The following is a 20,135-nucleotide window of genomic DNA, read 5'->3' on the forward strand; positions in this document are numbered from 1 at the left end:
TTTGAGCATCTAACACAGTGTTTCAGGGGACATCATTTCAGTCCCCTCTACGTTACGTTGTTGGACATACAGCTCTTTTTTGGCTCTATGTGGGAAGCTGTTCTGGGAAATTTTATTACCAGGCATAGATACTAATTCACATGATTAGTATCTGTGAGTATTTTTGATCTCCCTAATGAAACCCACTTCCTGTATGACATTTTATAGAGCTTTTTAAAAGACTCGTTTTCAATGAGTCTTGTTTACAATACTTTAAATCATAAGCTCATATTCCCTAAGAATAATTTCTAAATCTGTATAATATTTCTTGGCCTACTTCTGTAGGTGACACCTGAACATGTCTAAAACAAGCACTGGTTGAGGTCATTTAAGGCAAAGATATCGTTCCCAAATATTACACTTTGTTCAGAAGAGAGTATTTGAAAGATTATTTTCTAGTACAGAAGGTTTTATAAAAGAAAAAAAAAAGTATTAATTTTCTCTTTTGTGAAAAGTAACTAATTTTAGTTTTAAAGAATGACTTTTGTCATATATTGGAACTTATACACTAATCAGACATGCCACAAAGACTTTTACACAAGAGTGTTTATTGAAGCATTATTATAAAACAGTAAAAAGTCAAGTGTCCAATGATAGAGGGTACTGAAATTAATTATTATGCATTCATCAAACTGAACACCATATAATCAATAAAATTCTGTGTTAAAAGAATACTTAATAACATAGGAAAATGCTCATAAAATAATAGGTGAAAATATCTTACAACAAAATTGTAGGTACTGATGTGGGAAGGTATGTATATATTTGTATATTTGCATAGGAAGAGAAAAAAAATGGAAAACATTCACCAAAATATTTCGGTGATTACCTTTAGATTGTAATATTTGGGATGGTTTTAGTTACCTTCTTCCCACGTTTTTATCCTTTTCAAGTTTTTTTCTCCGTGAGACTATGCTAATCCTATAATCAAAAAAAAGAGCATTTATTTAAAAATAAATAAACAAAATGCTCTACAAATGATTAATTACTAGAATGATTTTTATCCGTGAAAGGCTCTATTTCTCTTATTTTCCATGATAAGTAAGGTGTTATGCTCACTGTTCGGTGACTCCACCGTGTAAAGTGATTATCGGCGACTGGCGTTGCTTCTTTGAACTGCGGAGCAAGCAGAAGCAGAGGCGTCTGCCATCTAGTTTTGAGTAGATGAAAACGAGGGACACACGTAAACATGATGACTGAGCCCTGGAGCGCTCCCAGGTGTCACTGGCTTCATTTGGCTGGTTCTCATGCGTGTGCTCTTTCCTGGTCTGTCCATAGTCTTTCTTCGTGGACCACAACAGTCGAGCTACCACTTTCATTGACCCCCGAATCCCTCTTCAGAACGGTCGTCTTCCCAACCATCTGACACATCGACAGCACCTCCAGAGACTCCGAAGTTACAGCGCTGGAGAGGTAACCCCCTCTTCCCCTGCCCCACCGTTCACAGGACCATAAGCTCTGCCTCTCCTGGTGGAGCCAGGATCTAGGGTTGTCTGTTCCTCCAGGAGCTGAGCCATATCCGTATGCTCTTTAGAAGAGTGGATGATGACTCGGGGCACCCACTTTGTGCCCTAGACCCATCTTCAGATTGCCTTCCTTCTGCCTTCCTTTTGTCCTACACAATCACACTACTGAAAAATCGATCTAGTTTAAAGGAAACTGAAAATGCAGTGTCAAGACATCCCTACACTTATGACTGGAGAGGTGCTTCCTCAGGCCCACTGGTCACATGTAAATTCTTAAAAGACCGTGGAAGTGCTAGGCAGCATATGACTGCTTTTAAACTTCTACCTCTCCCTGGATCCTGGAAAAGACTTCAGTAATGCATTCGTGGACTGAAAACTGGGGGAATCAACGGGGCCACATGAATACTCTGTTCCCACCCTATCATCTGCTCTTCCCTGATTTATATTTTCTTTCACTTGACATGATTACCTTCTGCTGGGCCATGAAAGGCTGCCCCCTTTCTTTCTTTTTTTTTTTTTTAACTTTTTATTTTATATGGAGTATAGTTGATTAACAATGTTGTGTTAGTTTCAGGTGTATAGCAAAGTGATTCAGTTATACTTATACATGTATCTATTCTTTTTCAAATTCTTTTCCTGTAGCACAGGGAACGCTGCTCAATATTACATAACCACCTAAAAGGCTGCCCCCTTTCTTAAACATCAGGTTCCTTGCCTTCCTGAATTCCTGTTTCTATATCCCATACCCTTGCCTGTTCTCCTTTCTCAAACCAAAACTCAAAACATAGCTCTCTTCTATTGCTAATCAGCTCCTGATATTAATATGAGCAAATCCCTTTATGTCCTCACTGACATTTCCCGAGTAGCTACACATTCTTTTCATACAAACCACCAGGATCTCAGGAGATGTGGGCTCTGAAAACCATTTCCCATGAAGCAGCTTGTAGAGTTAGATTACCATGAGGTTAAAAAATGAAGCAAGTGGTATAGGAAGTAAAGAAATATATCTATACGGTCCCACAGAGAGTCATTCCAGAGAGAGCCACAGTGGACGTCTCTGGAGAAACAGAAAATAACCATCTACCTGACAGCCTCCAGAGAACAAACATGAGTCTCAAGGGAAGAACTTCTTGTTTTAATGAAAGCTTAGTGTACAAAAAGAAAATCTTTACTGGTTTTTCGGGGGACTCATCTGTATACACTGAGAAACGTAACTGTTTCCAACCAAGGGTACTCATGGTTTAAGGCCAGTGTGATAAATTGAATTTTTCTTTCATGGAGTCATCTTAAATATCATTGTTTTAGGATGCTACTGAAAGCATGTTAACTCTTTCTGCATATACGTAAAATGTGTATGTGACCATGTAGAGAGGGAGTATTATACCTCCCCAAGGGTTTTGTGGGTTTCAGGACCCTTCAGATACCAGACACTCAGCAGCAGACATGTTCACAGGCTACAGAAAGCCAGGCCTCCACTTCTCGGCTCAACACATATAGTCCCCCTCCCTTTTATAACACTTCAGAAATTTCAAGATGTATTGTCTTGATATGATAACGGATAAATTCAAAATTCTGCATCAACTTGAAGTATGCCATTTTAATGTATTTAAAATGTCCAAGCTCTTTAATACTATTAAGGTAATTTCAGTGTTAACATAGAGTAACTGCGTAAGATAGAAGAAGCTCAGTACCGCAGACAGATTCACCACGGTTAATTTTTTTAAAAAGTCAATCCCTCAATGAAAACCCTAAACATATAGATCTGTTACACATGTACGAAATTAACCTGGAAATGTAAATATTAGAGCCTTCCTGTTGAAAGAACAAGATTAAGATCGTGAGCATCGCGTGCATTACCTGTTCCAAAACATTTATTTGATGTGATTGACTAGCCCAAACACAGTCACACTGAATATCAATATTAATGACAAAGTGCCATCTGCATCAAGCCAAGAAAGACCAACACATAACGACAAAAGGGTGTCAGTGTGCATTAGCCGTCTGGATGCTTCCTAATTCATTCAGTCTCCAACTGACTGTCCATCAGGTTTTTAAACCCCTCTCATCCCTCTGCCCAACCTCTCTCTGCTGGTAGCTTTTCACTGACCCAAGGGAAAACCAAGAAAAGCAACCAAGAGAGAAGCTAGGAGGCAGAGGATATCTGACCCAGAGGCAGCGCACCAGAGAAAACAGAGACCCAGCCTCTGTGAAAACAAATACCTGGTTCCTCCTACTGTGAGAACGCACAGCCTAGGGACTGAGGAGTCAGGAGGACCTGGGTATAAAAATAGAGAGAGGGGCGTGGCAGAAATGTTCATTGTGTTTGCTCTGCCACAAACATTGATTAAGTTCATGGCCTGCTATGAGCACTGTGAAATGCAAAGATGCATGAGATACCATCCCTGTCCTGGAGAAATTTGTATTCTACTTTTGAAGCCAGGCCAAAAACACACACAGAGTTAAGTAACAGGAGAAATTAGAATACGATTGAGTGCCAAGAGAGATGTTAGGACAAATGCCACAGAAGTTCAAAAAAGGCCAAGGAAAGGTATCTTTTAAAAGAAGGTACTTGACCTAGACCTAGAAAAATCAGTAAAACCTAGCTAAGTACAAAGGCAGAGGAAGGACAGCCCCACAGAGAGCACAGCACAAGCCTCGGTGCCGAGGTGGGATTGAGAAAGGTCTGCAGAAAGACAAGGAATAAATAGTTCGCTGTGACCAGAATAGTAAGTTTCCACTTGTTTTTTGTCTTGGATTTTGGAAAGCTTTGAATGCCACGTGGAAGAACTGGGACTTTTTTATGAGTCCTGAATGAATTTGAGAAGATTAATATGATGATTTATATGTAAAAATGGGCTTTTAGAGATCAGTTCACCCATTGCTTCTCCAAAGGAGAAGACTATTGGCAATTTGGGATGACAGTTCTCGGATGCGTGGAAGCATCCCTTGCCATTGCAGGATCTTTTCTCCTGGTCCCATCCATTAAATTTCAGGAGTGTCCCCGCCTCACCAGTTACTATGATAACAAAAACAAAAACAAAACAAAATGGCCCTGAGCATCTCCAAACACTCCTAGATGGTAATTCCACTCCAGTTAAGAATCGTATTTCACAGTCAAGTACACTGAAATATCAAGAACTCAAGTCACCCAGGGAGTTCAGGACCGCAGTCCAGATTTCCCAACTCCCAGTCCGGTGTAAACTCATATTTTTAAAGAAGACAGTGACGGCCAAGAAGAGGCAGAATTGTGGCACAGAGAGATTTGAGAGAGAAAGGCCATGAGAGGCCACTGCCACAGACCAGGTAGAAGGTGATGAGGCCCTAAGTTGGGGTGACGAAGAGACAGCAAAACCTCAGGGATGTCGAGGGGTGTGGAGGAGGGGTACCTGGGACTTGGGTTAGCAGATGGGAGCCCCAGCTGTGGCTTCTCCGCAGAGGTGCTGTGTGTCATTGCGCCTTCCTTCCCTTTCCGGGGCCTCAGCTTCCCCATCTGCATTTGGAGACAAGGGGTCTGGATGGCCACTAAAGTCCCTTCCAGCTCTGGGGTTCTTAGAGTCTGTGAGGCTTGACTCCCAGTCCCAAAAAGAGCTCACAGGTAAGATGAGCAGGAAAGCCAGGTGGGGAGGCTGGTAGGTGTGCCTTTAGGTAAGTTGATGATGAGTATGGAAACAGCAGGAGAGCCGATTAGAAATGACAGCTAAGCAGACGGAGATATGAGACTCAGGAATATGAGTGAACTATTTCCATAACCTGCGATTTTTCTGTGTCACCTCTCATGGGCAATGGGGAATTCACTGTAGATGTTTCTTAGACCTCAGCTTTAGGAACCAGGTTTTTCTTCTGGTCTCCTTTGTGAGCCATTTTTTGAGTGTTGCCCAGGGGTTGATCTTTTTTATCCATTGCATTTAAGGATGGAATTAAAATCAGTGTCTAGGGACTTCCCTGGCTGGCCAGTGGTTGGGACTCCACGCTTCCACTGCAGGGGGCGTGGGCTCGATCCCTGGTCGGGGAACTAGGACCCCGATATGCCGTACGGCGAGGCCAAAACTAAAATCAGTTTCTATATTCAAGATCCTAAATGGTAAAAATTCCCCTCAAAACCCCAACAATAGGTTATTAATAGAGACACTGCTCAACATCTTTTGAATTAGTCTTTACCTCACCTGAAAATTGTTCAGGCCGTTTCCTGAGAGCAGTTGTCAGGAATATACGATTTTATGCATAAAAAGATCATTATTTGACACTTTAACATGCATTTTAATACAGTGGCACGTCTGTCTGCAATATATTTAAGTACCAACAAAACAGGCTTGGTCTCTTCCACAGTGTCCAAGTGGAATTGGACATAGGTAAATGGAGGGAGCCCATAGGGCCATAAATATTGGATCCCATCTCTCTATCAGTAAGGAAATCCCGGAAGGTCAAATTTTGCCTTGTTTATACTGCAGTTTGCAGTATAAATTAACATTAATAAGGAAGGATAACAGAACACATAATGTTAATTTCTTTCACCACCTTATCTTGGTCAGGTTAGAAAATCATTAGCGATAGAAAATTTCTGGGAGGGTATATATAAAAATGCGTAACAGTAATTGCCTCAAGGAAAGGGCAGGAGTCTGGCAGGAAAGAGAAATTGACTTTTCACTCTCAAAGCAGAAGTCACTGTGAGTCATTCTTTGCAGTGAGCTGCTCTTATGACGAAAGTCATTGCATCAGCTCTGATGACAGAGGCCATCATGCAGGAAGCTGGCCTTTGGGGAGGGTAACTTTTGCACTGTGTTTTAAAATCGGTAATTTTCCTCTTGATTCCATGTAACCTATACTTGATTACAGGTTTGTTTGGAAGTTTGTAAAATTCAGACACCTGTGAAAATACACTTTTGAATTATAAACGGTGTACAATGAGTGTAGAAAATACAAGCACAGATGGAAAAGAAGTTAAAAGGAAGGTACAGTCCCCCATCTGGAGACAATTCCTGGTGAACATAGAAGTAAAAATTGAATCATACTGTCTATGGTTCTGTATCTTCCTTTGCCATTATAGTACATTGTAGATAGTTTCTATGCCATTAAAATTCTGCTATACTTTATCAGATGGATCTGCCATAATTTAACTCAAGCCTTTCTCTGGACATTATGTTTATCGCCCACTTTTCGCTATTATAAACATGTTGAAAAACTCAAACATAGATCTCTCTTTTCTTTCCAAACTTTGTTAATGATCCATTTTTAGAGTACAAAAGGAATCTAGAGATGAATGTAAATTCATCACTTGGGCTTTTCCTCTGAACTTGCTATTTTTTATTATCAGGTCTCCAGTGTTTTCAAGAGAGCATTAGCTGATTATTAACCCAAATTCAGTCTAAAACCTACAATTTTCAATCACAGATTTTTTAAAAATGGCCAATTTACATTTCCAAATTGCAACACAGAAGAGAAGCTTGTTTACCAGTCACTGAAAACTATTTTCTGAGCATATCTATTTTGTGTTGTCTGGAGAGCTAAATGTTTGAAGTTTGCACATTTGCAATTATGATTAAAGCTATCTCAACATCAAAAGGGAAAGAAATCTTAAAAGTAGTCACATGGGGCTCTCTTCTCTCTGTCTCTCTCTCACTCTCTCACCCACACACACACAACCCTGCCTGAAAACCTCAGTAAGACAAAAAGTGTCAAATTCTAGGGAATTCAGTGAGTCATATCATCTTGGTTTTAAATAGAAATTCCATTCTTCTAGGTATTTTCAGTAGTTTGGAGAGCAAATGTTAGCATCATGTTTGCAGTGAGATCTAAATCAGTCAGTCAGTTGATGTCAGACATCCCTCAAGATGGAGCATTTAGTACCACTTCCGGGCCACAAAGATCCTAGTACATACCAAGTTCTACCCAATCTTAGAATATTAGAGTCTTTTTTAGCCCTACCTGAATTGTCTCCATCCCTGTAAATTCCTGGCCCCTGGTTGGAGAAGCACGTTTCTACTCAGCCCTCCCATTCCCAGGTTCTCTCGCCTGTAAGCCACCCAGTACCACTTTATAATCACCTCCTCTATTCTTGGCCCATGTTTCCATGGCTCGGGGACCCCACAAACCCCACCTCTACCCTGTGTTGTTTCCTCCATCTCACTCGTGGCATATCCCTCCGCCAGTCACCTGCCTTCAAAGTAGCTGACCTTCCTCTGTTTCTGAAGTCTTTCAATCTGGCTTAGTTTTGCCAGTAAGTAGGTGACCTCAGAAGTAGGCACCAGTTTTCCCTAAGGCATATCTGCAACACCTGAATTCCCTGTGATGCCCCAGGAAGAGAAGTGAGCCTCTTCCTGTTTCAAAGCCTTATTAATTTCCAGGCAACTACTGACAATTAGCCACTTTTGCTCGGGGTGTGACTGCAGGCATCACCCAGGTTCAGTGCACAGCCAAACCTTCTTGAGCTCCGCTCTCAAATCTATCTGCTTCCCCAATTTCTCTCTGTAATTCATCACTTGGATAATCTGCAACTGGGTGGTTTTTGAGATCCCTGTCTTTACAGCATCAAAACATATTTTAAACACGCATTAAGGCAGACTGACACAATTCCCTTGAAGGAAAAGAGATATTTCAGTCCCGGAAAGCCTTTATGTATTTATTAATTCATGGAGAAAAAAGAATTATGAGACTCACTATTACATGTAAGCCATCAACAAACCTTTCTTTCATCACTTTGCATTATAACCATATAACCTGAAAGTGCTGTTACAGAAGCACTGGCATCTAAATCTCCGTGGCTGGCTACACCCACTGAACAGAGCTGGGTGCTAATGGCATCAAAGTGAGAAGTCACCCAGAGTGGCACAAAATCTATTCCCTTGTCCCTCAAGTGAGCCATGGGCAAAGAGAAGGATCTGGAGAGGAAAAGGATGGATCTGTATCCCTACTAATTCCAGAAGAGCAGTTCAAAGACTGCCACATACAGATAGCAAACTGGCAGCACATCTCATACGAAGGATGTTATTCTTGTCTGTGTGAGACGTGAAAGTAGGACCTAAAGGAAAACCAGCAATTACCATTTCTGTAATTGGGAAACCCTAAGTGATCTGCCCTCCTTTGTCATCTGCAATATCACATGTGGCCTAGTCCTAAGTGACTACTTTGAGACTGACCTGGACCTTTCTGGGGTTTGGAGCATAGGAGCTCAACACCTCTCCTGAATTCTGTGTGAGTGAATTCTGGTCTCAGAGGGAGAATTTTCTTTCCTTTTTCTGTCTGGATGTTTGAGCCATTTATGAGTATCTTACAATGTCATCTTCAAAATTCTTAAATACTTTAAAGCCTATTTTGGCTACTTTGCCAAATATCATAGAATGAGTCATAATCTACACCAAACCCCATATATCTGGTGAATGTTCTCCAATGTGGAAAATCTCCAGTATGGTGCCTTGGTTTAAATAGCTTACCCTGCAAGGGTCCTTTAAGGAGCAAAATATATATGGAATCATGGTAGAAACTCATTGTCATGCTCTAGAACCTAGGGAATGTATATAAATTTTAAATCAAACTAAATTAAAGTTAATCATCACAAATTTCAGTTTTAAGCTAAGCAAATTCCATAGTCCATGAAGTTATGTCAAAATGTCCAACCCAAACCAAGATATTGGATGCAGGCTAGTAGTATGGGGAAGTAAAAAAATTCTTTGCAGTCAGTCATCAGTAAGTATCCTGGTTCTATCTCTTACAGTTGAAAGTTTTGGAAAGACTTAAATTTTCTCCGATCCTCAGATTCCCCATTTGTAAACGGAGGTGAATAATGCTTATCTTGCTAAATTTTGTGAGGATATGAGATACTATGTGAAGAGTAGCCAGCACAGTGAACGGAAGAATAGGCACTAAACAAAGAAATGCCATTTCAGTGTAATAAACACTATTTCAGAAAACCAGCCCATTCCACATTCGGTTATGAAGTTCAGTGCTGCCTCTTAGAGATAAAGGTCATAAACCTACCTTACCAATAATATTCATGTAGAATTTATTTATATCTCTTTAACGTATTTCTGATGAGAAATATTTCTTAGTCTATTCAGTGTATTAATGTATTAATGACCATTCTACTGAGTCATTTTTTTTAAACTTGCTTATTTTCCATCACTTTGAGGTTTATAACTTCATTGCTTCTTTAATTTAGGTGATGTCAGGGCCCTTTTACCCCTCATTTTGAAAAATTAGTTTCCAAAGATCATCCGAAATGGGTGAGATTTCTAATGCTAACAATTTTATTTTGCAATTAGGCCTCAGAAGTCTCTAGAAACAGAGGAGCCTCTTTACTGGTCAGGCCAGGACACAGCCTAGTAGCTGCTATTCGAAGCCAACATCAACATGAGTCACTGCCACTGGGTACGTATCACGCTTTGTGAACCCCTGGATAGCCTTGTGTTTCTTATCGTGACTCCTTTAATATTCGGGATTCTGTGTTTTCTTTTTCCTCTCTTATGGTATAGTCCACTTCCCTACCCTTTGTTCCCATCCCCCGCTTGCCCCTTTTCCCTCTCCCTTCCTCCTCACTTTGTCCTTCTCTCTTCCCTTCCCTCTCTTCCCTCTCCTCTCTTCCAGACCGCCATTCCCCCCCCACCCTTGTTTATTCCATTCAGTGATTTGTTAGCTGGGTCCCAGGAGAGCATAGTTTAAATGAGGTGATGGATTTTGTTGCTTTTAGATGCACTTTTTAATTTAGGCCTCTCTTCCCATGCATGTATGGGGATAAACTGGCACAGTCTCCATTCCTAACCTCAGCTACCTCTTTCCAAAACACATGCCACTTGTATCAAGGGAAATGAGGTGAGAGAGTCTAAATGGATTTGGATGTTTTCATTATCACTATTGGGAAGTCAACGGATGGCCAAAGTCATAAGTGCAAGTGCTCAGAAAAGGATTTCTGTGGACTCATAAAGAATCTTTTGCCATAATAACTATGGCAAAATGACAAGAGAAGTCAGAAAGAACAGAGTGTAGTACTCCCCTCACGGAAGATCCATTTTATTCTCCATCTGTTCACAAGGGGATGAGTTAACACCCCGTTAAGTTCCTAGAATATTAAAGATAATTAACTTAGATCTGGTTCACTTTGGGTTTGACCTTTTAAAAATAATCATACCATTATGTCACAGAAAAAACCCTCAAGAGCTTACATTTTTTGATGAGTTTGCTCCCTGCCTTTTCAACTCCTCCATTAAATCCTGGTATCTAGCTGCCATTTTCCAATCATGAGCAAAATTATCTCTGGGCTGAAGACTCAACCACAACTTGTGCTTTTGTCTGTTTCAGCATATAATGACAAGATTGTGGCATTTCTTCGCCAGCCAAACATTTTTGAAATGCTGCAAGAGCGTCAGCCAAGTTTGGCGAGAAACCACACACTCAGGTAGGGGCCTGTCTACCACCCTCTACCTACAGGTCTCTCCTGCTGGTTTTCCAGGTGGGGCAGCCTCTGTGGAGAGAGGGCAGACACTTAAGATGTGTTTTATTCATGCATTTAAATTATAACCTGAATATTTAAGACAAAGGATCCAGGGGTTTCTAATGTTCTCTAAAGTGTTGCAATCAGAGATAGTTATCATGCCAGGTTACCTATTATCCTTATGATGCTAAAATGATTTCCATTGATTTGGAGAGAAGCACGGAAAGGGAGCAAAATAGTTTTCATCAAAAAATTATTTATGTAAAGCACCATATAAATTATTTTTGTTTTAAGAATATAATTGTCTGATGGTACACCAGATATTAGATGACTATATTCAAAAATAAACCAGCAAACAAAAAGTATCATATGTGTTCTAACACCTTAAATCCTAATGTCCATTATGGTCATTTTTGAATGAGTGTCTCTGAAACTCTGAATCACTTTATTTGGAAGGGAAAGCCACCCAAAGTGATGAAAAGAGAAAATATCCTCTGAACTTAAATCCCACTTTCTCACCAAGATATTCAAGCATATCTCTCTTTCACTTTACTACCCAGCATTTCAAAAGCTGGAGATGCACAATGGTTAAGTGTGTCCACTCAGAGTTTGAATACTTGCTCCAGCACTTAGGGACCAGTGATGGAGGCATGTCATTTAATCCTCTACCCTCAGCCTCCTCATCATTGAAACAGGGTCACAATGTGGGCACCATTAAGATGCTTCACTGGGTTTGTGTATAAAGGACCAGGCAAGGTGGGCAGGGATGCAGCCAGCAACTGCCCCTAACTCCTCACCTCCCATCTGGTGGTCTTTTGAATCTGGCTGACAACGATAATCCTCTACTTTGACCTCCTCAATGAGTCACCAACACCTAAAAATAACCTCTTTGCTAGTCATATCTTTATTAATCCTGCCAGGATGGATCACTCACTGTTCTTTTCCCCTCCATCACCACCCCCATTGACGCTTCTTTTCCCTGTGGTTTTACTCTGCGCAAATTAGTACCTCCATCCTCCCAAATGCCCATCATCTCAGTTCCGCCCTCTTTCTTCAGCTTCACATCTAAACATTTATCTCCTCACTTTCTTCCAGCCCTTCTTTTCTCTTCTCCCTGCCATGGCCAAGTTTGGGTCCTCATCATCTCTCTCCTGGACTTCGCAGGGATCTCTTAAGAAGATACTCCCCATCACTCTACTATAAACAACATTACCTCCTTATAACCCGTGTCACCCACACCCTTGAAAAAAGCTTCCCGTGGAGTATCCTCAGGGCTGGCCACCACAGTGGCTATCAGACTCTCTTTTGGGGGACCTCAGAGCAGCTAAGGACCCTCGCTGGAATTTAGTCCTTGAGGAAGTACACCACACAATAGCAGGAGGAGGGCAGAGATGGGCATGTGATACTAACCTCATTGTGAGTAAGGGGGCGGGCTGGCATCCTGTTCCAGACCGGGCCGCTGGCCCTCACCCTCGCAGGGCCTCTGGTCAGGCCTGCCTTTCTTCTAATCCCTGCTCTGGCCACCCTAGCCAGACCACTGAGCAGTTTAGGCCAGATCTGTGACTCAGGGACTCTTGCCCACCTCATGAGGTTTTGAGGCCATATGAAAGAGGCTATTTATGTAGATCTTCTGCAGGTTTTCCTGCCTACCCATTAGGATAAGACCTTAGTTTCATGGAGGGGGAGGGAGGTGGAATCTGAGCATAGTTTGAGAACTTGTGAAAGATGCACCAACTAATAAAATTGGCTTATTTACATGGGGTTTTGGGGGCGGGGGGGAATTCTTTACTCAGTTCCTTATGAAACTACGAGCTCCCTCTCCAAAAAGGAACTGGTTTTGATGGAACCTTTCTTACATCAGAGCTCATGCTGAGGAAAGATGGAAACCCTCTCATAAGAGTGGAATTCATTGCAATTGAAGAACTAGATGAACTATATTGAGACACTTCTACAGCTTTTCTCTCCAGGATTTCAAAATTCATTAACAAATACTTTCAATTTCATTACTCAATACCAACAAAATAATGCCCCCAAACAAAAACTTCCCATGGCTCCTGTTATGTATGTAATAAAGTCAAGATTTCTAAGCACAATTTCCATAGTCTCCTAAGACTGGCTCTAATCTAACTCTCCATCGTCCTGTGCTCGTATTTACTTCCTTCTGGTGTCTTCCACCTCTGTCAAACAGCCTGTGCCCTCTCCTACTCACACCCTTCCTGGAATGGCTTCTCTCTTAAAGGCATTTCAACCCATTTGAAAGGCTCAAGTCAAACGCAAAGTCTCGGTGATCTAGGCAGACTTTAGTAGTTCTTTTGCTTTGATTTAATAGCATTTGTTTTTGTACCTCTAAGATATTTTTCCATTATCCCTTGTATTCTACCATGTACTAATGTCTTCCTACAACACTGGAAGTGTCTTAGGGCAGGGTCTGTATCTTCTTGGTCTTTGAACCACTCTTGCCTCAGAGCCTGGTTCCTCTACTTTGAAGATAGGAAACACTGATTACTTTTTGAGTGAACAAAAGGACTTTAGCTTGACTGATTATCACTTCCACTTGTGTTCAACTCTGCCCAAGCTTTATTACTGTGCCACGGAAGGCAGGGCCATACTTGGTCCATTCGTGGGCTGCTCTCCGGCTCATGGTACATAATAATTTAAGGGAATTTCCAAGGGAGTTTCAGAGATGTTGTACTACCTGAAAACTTTCTGACACATTACTGCTCTTGAACATTTTTACATTACAGATTCTACCACTAAATAAGGAGTTCACTGCTTACTTTTGGGAGAAATGTGAGCTCCCAAAAGACACTAGAGTCCTGTTTAAATCATTTTTAAAGTAATAAAAATAATCCCCTGTGTAAAAGAGTGGAATATGTTTCTGAAGGGAAGTAAACAATTTCAGCACTGTTGTGTAGTATCACGTTATAACAAAATCTAAGAAACCTCAGGGTTTTTTTTTTGCAGTGTGGAATTGTACAATTATGATTTTCCAGATGTGGGTGACTTGGAATTAGGGAATATTGGAACTGGAAAAAAATTGGAAATTAATGTAGAAACTAATAACCTTTATAAGGTTAAGGACTCCTTTGAGAGTCTGACGAAAGCTCTTATAGACTCTCCTCGATATATAAACATAAATCTTTGCATATAATTTCAAACAGTTAATGGATCCTAAAGGACCTGTAGACCCCAGGTTGAAAACCCAAAGAGCTCCTCAAAAACAGAAAGCCCACAGTGACATCAGAAACTGACTAAGAGGTCATGGAATCAAAAAGGCAGAACAAGAGCAAGAGCTTGCTCTTCAGGGTGTCAGGCTTTAAGAATCCAAAAAACAGGGCACTGGACCTATGACTATGCCTCTGCCTGCGCCTAGATGTGGTGTGAGGGTGTGTCAGCTTGACTTTAAAGATCCAGTAGTTGAAAGGAAAACCTCCTCTCCCCATGACCCTGCCCAGAGGAAGAACTTACTGCTTCCTCTGTGGTTCCCACATGGGGACCATGACCCCATGGTCATTGCTATTCTCCAGGAGCCATGGATCCACTGTCTTGGGTTTGCAAAGCCAGTCGTTGGGTTAGAGGGTGAAGGATGAGTTCTCAGAAAACTGTGTTCAGCAGAAGTAGTGAAGCATAAGGAAACCACATGGGGAGAGGGAAGATGGAGGCATAAAACCCAGGGGTTAATGACATCTGTTAAGTTTAAGGGTCATGGTAGCAGTCCTCATTCATTCTTTCTTTCCTTCAACTAGTGCTTTTATTGAGCAGCTATTCTGAATCAGGATTGTGCCTGGGCTGTGTACCCAGTATCGAAGCCAAACAGACATCGGTCCTACTCTCATGGGACTTACGATCTATTGAGGAAGACAGATGATAGACAAGTGTGACTTTTTTTAAAGCCAAATATATAGCTATAGATTGTATTATGGGCCATGAAGGACATGATCAGAACTGAGTGATAGTGATGGAAGGATGGCAAGGATTTCCTTGTGGATATTGAGTTTTAAGGTCTTTGAGGCCACAAATGAAGATGTCAGGATGTCAAGGAGGCAGGTGGCTCTACTGACCTGAGCTCTGAGGGGAGCTTTACACTGGAGTCTTCCTGATGGGATGCGTGTAGGAGAGGCAGTTGGCATTCTCACCCTCAGAGATCTCCCCCAGGTCTCAGTGCCTTTGGTCTGGACCCAGGGACATTTGGAGGCCCCTCAGACCACTAGGTCTGCATGAGATTTTCACATACATAACAGAGGGTGCAATGTCCCGTGAAGAGCAACCAAAACTCTCAGAAAACTCTGCTTGGCTTTCTGATATGTGTATGTGGCCTGGGTAGGTAGGGTGATGGTAGAACCACTACAGAGGGTGCCCCTTCCCGTGGCTGGAAAGGGTGCTCTCCTGCCCTCATGGACTTGACTCTCTTTGGACTTTGTTTCCCCAGGAACCCAGGGAATAAAGAGTGAACCCCTAGAACGTTCTCTCCCTTTTTCCCCAGGCAGGAGACCAGGGGCTTGCCCAGGTTCGGGTCCCTTGGGGCAGCAGGGTGACCTGCCCCAGGGACATTGCCACTGGGGGAACACATCAATTTGAGAGTCCTTCGTGGGGCTGCAGTTGGTCAACCAGAGGAACAGGGTCCACGAGAATCCTCCAAACAAGAGGGCTGTGAGATGCTGCCAGGATTGGAGGACAGTGCTCAGGCACATGGAGTCAAGGGCACAGGGACGTGGAGGGAGAGGCAGCTGATGGAGGAGGCTTGGTGCTTGTACCCTTGGCCGGGCTTCCACCTCCTCCCTGAAAAATGATGTGTGGACAGGTCTGCTCCAGTTTCCAAGTCCCTGGTCAGAGGAGCCACCATGAGCACCCCCAGGTTTTGGAAATAGCATTTACTGCAGCAGTACTCTACCCATACCTTCAGGTTGGACCACAGTGCATTTCTCTGTTTAATCCCATTTTGTGTATCTCTGTAGAAGCCATAAAGTTTCTCTCGTCTTCTTAAAAATACCCACACCAAAAGGTCATGTTCATTATATTTTTACCTGGAAATATGCAAGTTATGATGAAGATTTGGATTCACATTACTATAATCAGAGAGAGAAAAAAGTTGTATCTACAGTATTTTTATTAATAGATTTATTTTTAATCTTTCGTTAGAGGAAACTGATTAAAGGGTATACTAGACCACTCTTTATTAATTTCTTACAAGTACATGTGACTCTAAAATCATCTCAAAAACTTAAACAAAAAAAGAAAAAAGTGAAATATTTTTAAAAAATCAATCCTTAAGTCTTCTCAGATTTCTGCTGCATGTCTTCAAGAAAGGGGAAAAACTTTTAACTTCTTTGAAGCATACCTACAAGGGAATGATTCTTGGCCATAGTGTTTGTAATCTTTGAATATGTGAATGTCAGAGAAGCACATTACAAAGTTCATTTGATCAAAAGAAACGCTATTTATCCATTGACTTATTGGAATCATTTTGCCAGGTTGGAGTTGGAGGTTGTGAAAAAGTCAGAATGCATGAGTTGTAATTAAACAGAGAGAAACTGATGCCTATACTCAAATTGACCTGGGAGACTCTCATGTATTCTGGGGCCAGACCCTCTCTGGACCCAGTGTGGAGTTAATTCATTTCCTATCAGGCATAAGGTTTCTCAGGAGACACCTCGTCACTCTTTCTTCCCATGGCTTCCAAGATGCCGTGAACCCACAATAGTCCTCCCCAGCTCCACTCCCAACTGTGTGGCTCTCTGAGGACCTACCTGTGTTGTGCTCCTTGGCTTCTGTCCCCGTGTGAGTCTGAGGAAAGGTGATCCCTTGGAGAGCATCATGGGAACCTGCAATATGAACTTAAATACCTCGAAATACTCTGGACATTAGAACATCACTGTTCAGCCCTATTGGAAGAGAAAGGGGGATCAGAATGGGGTTCATTCCTTAACTTATGCATCGGTGTGTAATTCTTATTTTCCTTCCCACATTATTCTAGGGAGAAAATCCATTACATTCGGACCGAGGGTAATCATGGGCTTGAAAAGTTGTCCTGTGATGCAGATCTAGTCATTTTGCTGAGGTAAGGGGCTGAGCCTGAAACAGTTCTGGAAAAGCAACTGGAAAAGCTGCTCTGGGCAGTTCTCCAGGACAGCCCGGACTGAAACACTCGTTGCTTGTTCTAGAATATTCTAGCGGCTGCAACTGAAGTAGGGATCCCACCCTTATACCTGCTATTCACCTCTTTCTCTACATGTAAGACTGGGGTATCAAGAGCTACATATGGCACTAGATAGAGACCTTGTTGTAGGATTAATTAGGGTTTAAAATAACAGGGAGAGTTTGCGTGCCGGGATGTGCCCATCTAAGTGAATCTAAGTGCTTTCATTGTCTCGTGAGAATTGTAACCACTCTTACCCCAATTTGTGAACATTCTCTAGTGGACAGAGAACTAACTTTTTAATTTTTTTTTTTCACTTTGCAGTCTCTTTGAAGAAGAGATTATGTCCTATGTCCCCCTGCAGGCTGCCTTCCACCCTGGGTACAGCTTCTCTCCCCGCTCTTCACCCTGCTCCTCACCTCAGAACTCCCCAGGTAACTTGAGGGTCTGGCATTCTGTCTCCTGCAAGTGGCCACCTGTGTTTCCACCTGATGAAGGTGCCCTCTCTCCCTTAGTCCCCTCTCAATTTGCTGATCATCTGCACACTAAGTTGGGTGTTGAACAGTGCCACCTGTTTTGGTAATGACCCCAAGCTATTATGTGTTGTGCATTTTTAAATGATTTGGAAACATTTTTCACTAAACCAATATTTCATGACATGAAAATTATATGAAATTCATGTTTTGGTGTCTATCAATAAAATTTTATTGGAACCCAGCCACACCCGTTTATTTATATACTTTGTGTCAACTTTCATGCTACAACAGCAGAGCTGAGTAGTAGCGACAGAGACCGTATGGCCCCAAAAACCTAAAATATTTACCATCTGGCCCTTTACAGAAAAAGTCTGTGGACCCCTGCTCTAAATTGCTGTTTTGTTCTAAAACACACTCTCTGAGCATTTAAAAGGGAAGAGCCCTTTCTGGAACATTCTGCCTCATGAATCAGAATGTTATTAGATACCAATTTGAGTAACTTTTTGTTAAGTTGTAAAGGAGTTACTAGGTTACATGCTTACTAGGGACCACCATTATGCCCCCATGAAGATGCCAAAGAAGTTTTTAACATGATGTGAAATTGTTTCCCTAAAGTTTTCTTTGTGTATTAGAATGAATTTAGAATTAGAACTCATGATATTCTTTGTGGGTATTTTCCATTCCAAATGAGAAAATATATATTGAACTGTTTAGCGAAAAAAGAAGCTAGTATTTCCTGGGTTCATCAAGATAATTAGCTTCAGTCAAATCTGTACTCCCAAATGGGATCCAGATATTGAAGAGTTTTTCCCCATCGTCTTGGTTTGCAAGATCACATTGTCATGGGTATGTGCGGCAAACCCAAATCTATTTTTATAACTTTAAAATTTAGTAAAGGAAGTTAGTTGAAAAACCTAGTAACTTCTTATCTTATGACCTCCAGAGTTAGAGTTCAAACTTGGCTTTTGAAGCTGGGGGGAAATGGAGAAGAAAAACAGAATTTAGCAATATGCTCTGTCCCCCAGAAGGGATGTCTCACTCAGCTAGTGTCACTCAGTACTGCCATAGGTCTCTAAAACTAGAATATCTTTTCATTTGGTCCACCCCTCTCATGTTGTTCAGAACTATCTCTTAGAGGTAGTTTCGCTAATTCCTAAAATCTGTTTTTAAGTCAGTATCTCCTTGTTATGCCTTCCTCCAAACAAGTGTATCAGTAGCATTGCTGAGGAAATGTCCCACGTGTGCTGCGTCTGACATACAGCATAGCTGAGATGACACGGCTTGGGAAAAGGACCAGGAGCTTTGTCAGAGCCAGCATCAGGACAATCAGTTGTTTCCAGTGTGCAGAGGATGACTTCCTTCTGGGGAGCAGAGCCTTCCATCTGGGGGACCTGCAGAAAGACTAAGGTTTTCATAACTCAAGACACATGATGATCTGCCATCTTGTTGTAGAGATGGTCCCAGCCTGATAATGTGTCTACATCTTGGTCCAAACCTTTGGCAGTAGAGTGTCTACGTACCTTTGGTATGCAGAGTATCATTACACGGGGGAGATATCATACTGCAAATAGAAAAAATAAGGGAGTATAAAGAGTTACTTCCTAACTGCGAATTATTTGGATAAGTTTTATAAAAGGAATCAGCCTTCCTGATACAGACATTACTGACACCATGAACGCAAAGAATCATCCAATTCATGTTGTCGAAGTGCTTAATTCTTTACTCTCCTAGCTTTGACCTTGGGGTCCTAGACTATGTAAGCCAGGTATTTTGAAGTTAAACTTTACAATTCCCATTTTTCTAGACCTTTATGACATTTACCTGGGGCAACATAGTGAATCATACATGCCAAAGCACTTTGTAAAGCTTAAATTATTAGAAAAATGCATCGTAGTGACCATGGGCCATAGTGGTAGTACCAGCAGTAATGAAAGTTGTATTATAAAATATACTGTAATCTGATGGCAGAAAATTATACTTGCACCTACAGACTTGTATTCTAGTTCTACCTATATCCTGAAACGTGGTATTTCAGCAGAGACTCTTTCCTTTTCAAGTGGTGGCTATTGGTTCCCCCCACACCTCAGATGCTGCAGGACTCGCTGGTGAGACTGGTGCCGCTGGTGCCCTGTGTGCCTCCTTGCTAACACAGATCAGCTGTATCTCTCCTCCTAGTTGCTGTCATCCACCGACCTTTTTCTCATTCTTAAAGACTGTGGCACCCGTCTCACAGTCTCCCTCTCCTCCCCAAGTCCTTCCACCGTCCTGGATGACATCAGCATCCACAAGGGCACCTGTGCAGTTCCTTGGCCTCCCAGTTTCTGGGCTTCCTTGTCTGCCCTGACCTCCTCCTCCCCCTCCCCCTCCTCCCCCTCCCCCTCCCCTCCCCTCCCCTCCCCCCGCCCCTCCCCTTCCCCTCCCCCTCCCCCACCACCAGTCCCACAGTCCCCTTCCTGCCTTGTTGTCATCTCTGAAGTCACTGACTCAAGCATCCTACTCCCACCCAATGTGCTTATTCAGCTGCTCTCCCTGATACCACCCTGTGCCCTCATCAGGACCTCCAGTTCACGGACGCCTCTCCTTTCTAACTGCCTCTC

General features: G+C 42.1%; 1 protein-coding gene across 3 annotated transcripts in view; it reads left to right on the plus strand.

Moving 5' to 3' along the window:
- HECW1 (HECT, C2 and WW domain containing E3 ubiquitin protein ligase 1) overlaps positions 1-20,135 on the plus strand; it is a 314,499-nt gene that overhangs the window by 238,620 nt on the left and 55,744 nt on the right. For all 3 annotated transcript variants that reach the window (XM_007187728.3, XM_057549480.1, XM_057549481.1), the window contains 5 exons: positions 1,318-1,452; positions 9,761-9,866; positions 10,794-10,890; positions 16,901-16,984; positions 17,387-17,496. In XM_007187728.3, coding sequence (XP_007187790.2) covers positions 1,318-1,452; positions 9,761-9,866; positions 10,794-10,890; positions 16,901-16,984; positions 17,387-17,496 — 532 coding nt within the window. The remainder of the gene's footprint in view (positions 1-1,317; positions 1,453-9,760; positions 9,867-10,793; positions 10,891-16,900; positions 16,985-17,386; positions 17,497-20,135) is intronic.

This window comes from Balaenoptera acutorostrata, chromosome 7 (assembly GCF_949987535.1).
Source record: "Balaenoptera acutorostrata chromosome 7, mBalAcu1.1, whole genome shotgun sequence".
Lineage (NCBI taxonomy): Eukaryota > Metazoa > Chordata > Mammalia > Artiodactyla > Balaenopteridae > Balaenoptera > Balaenoptera acutorostrata.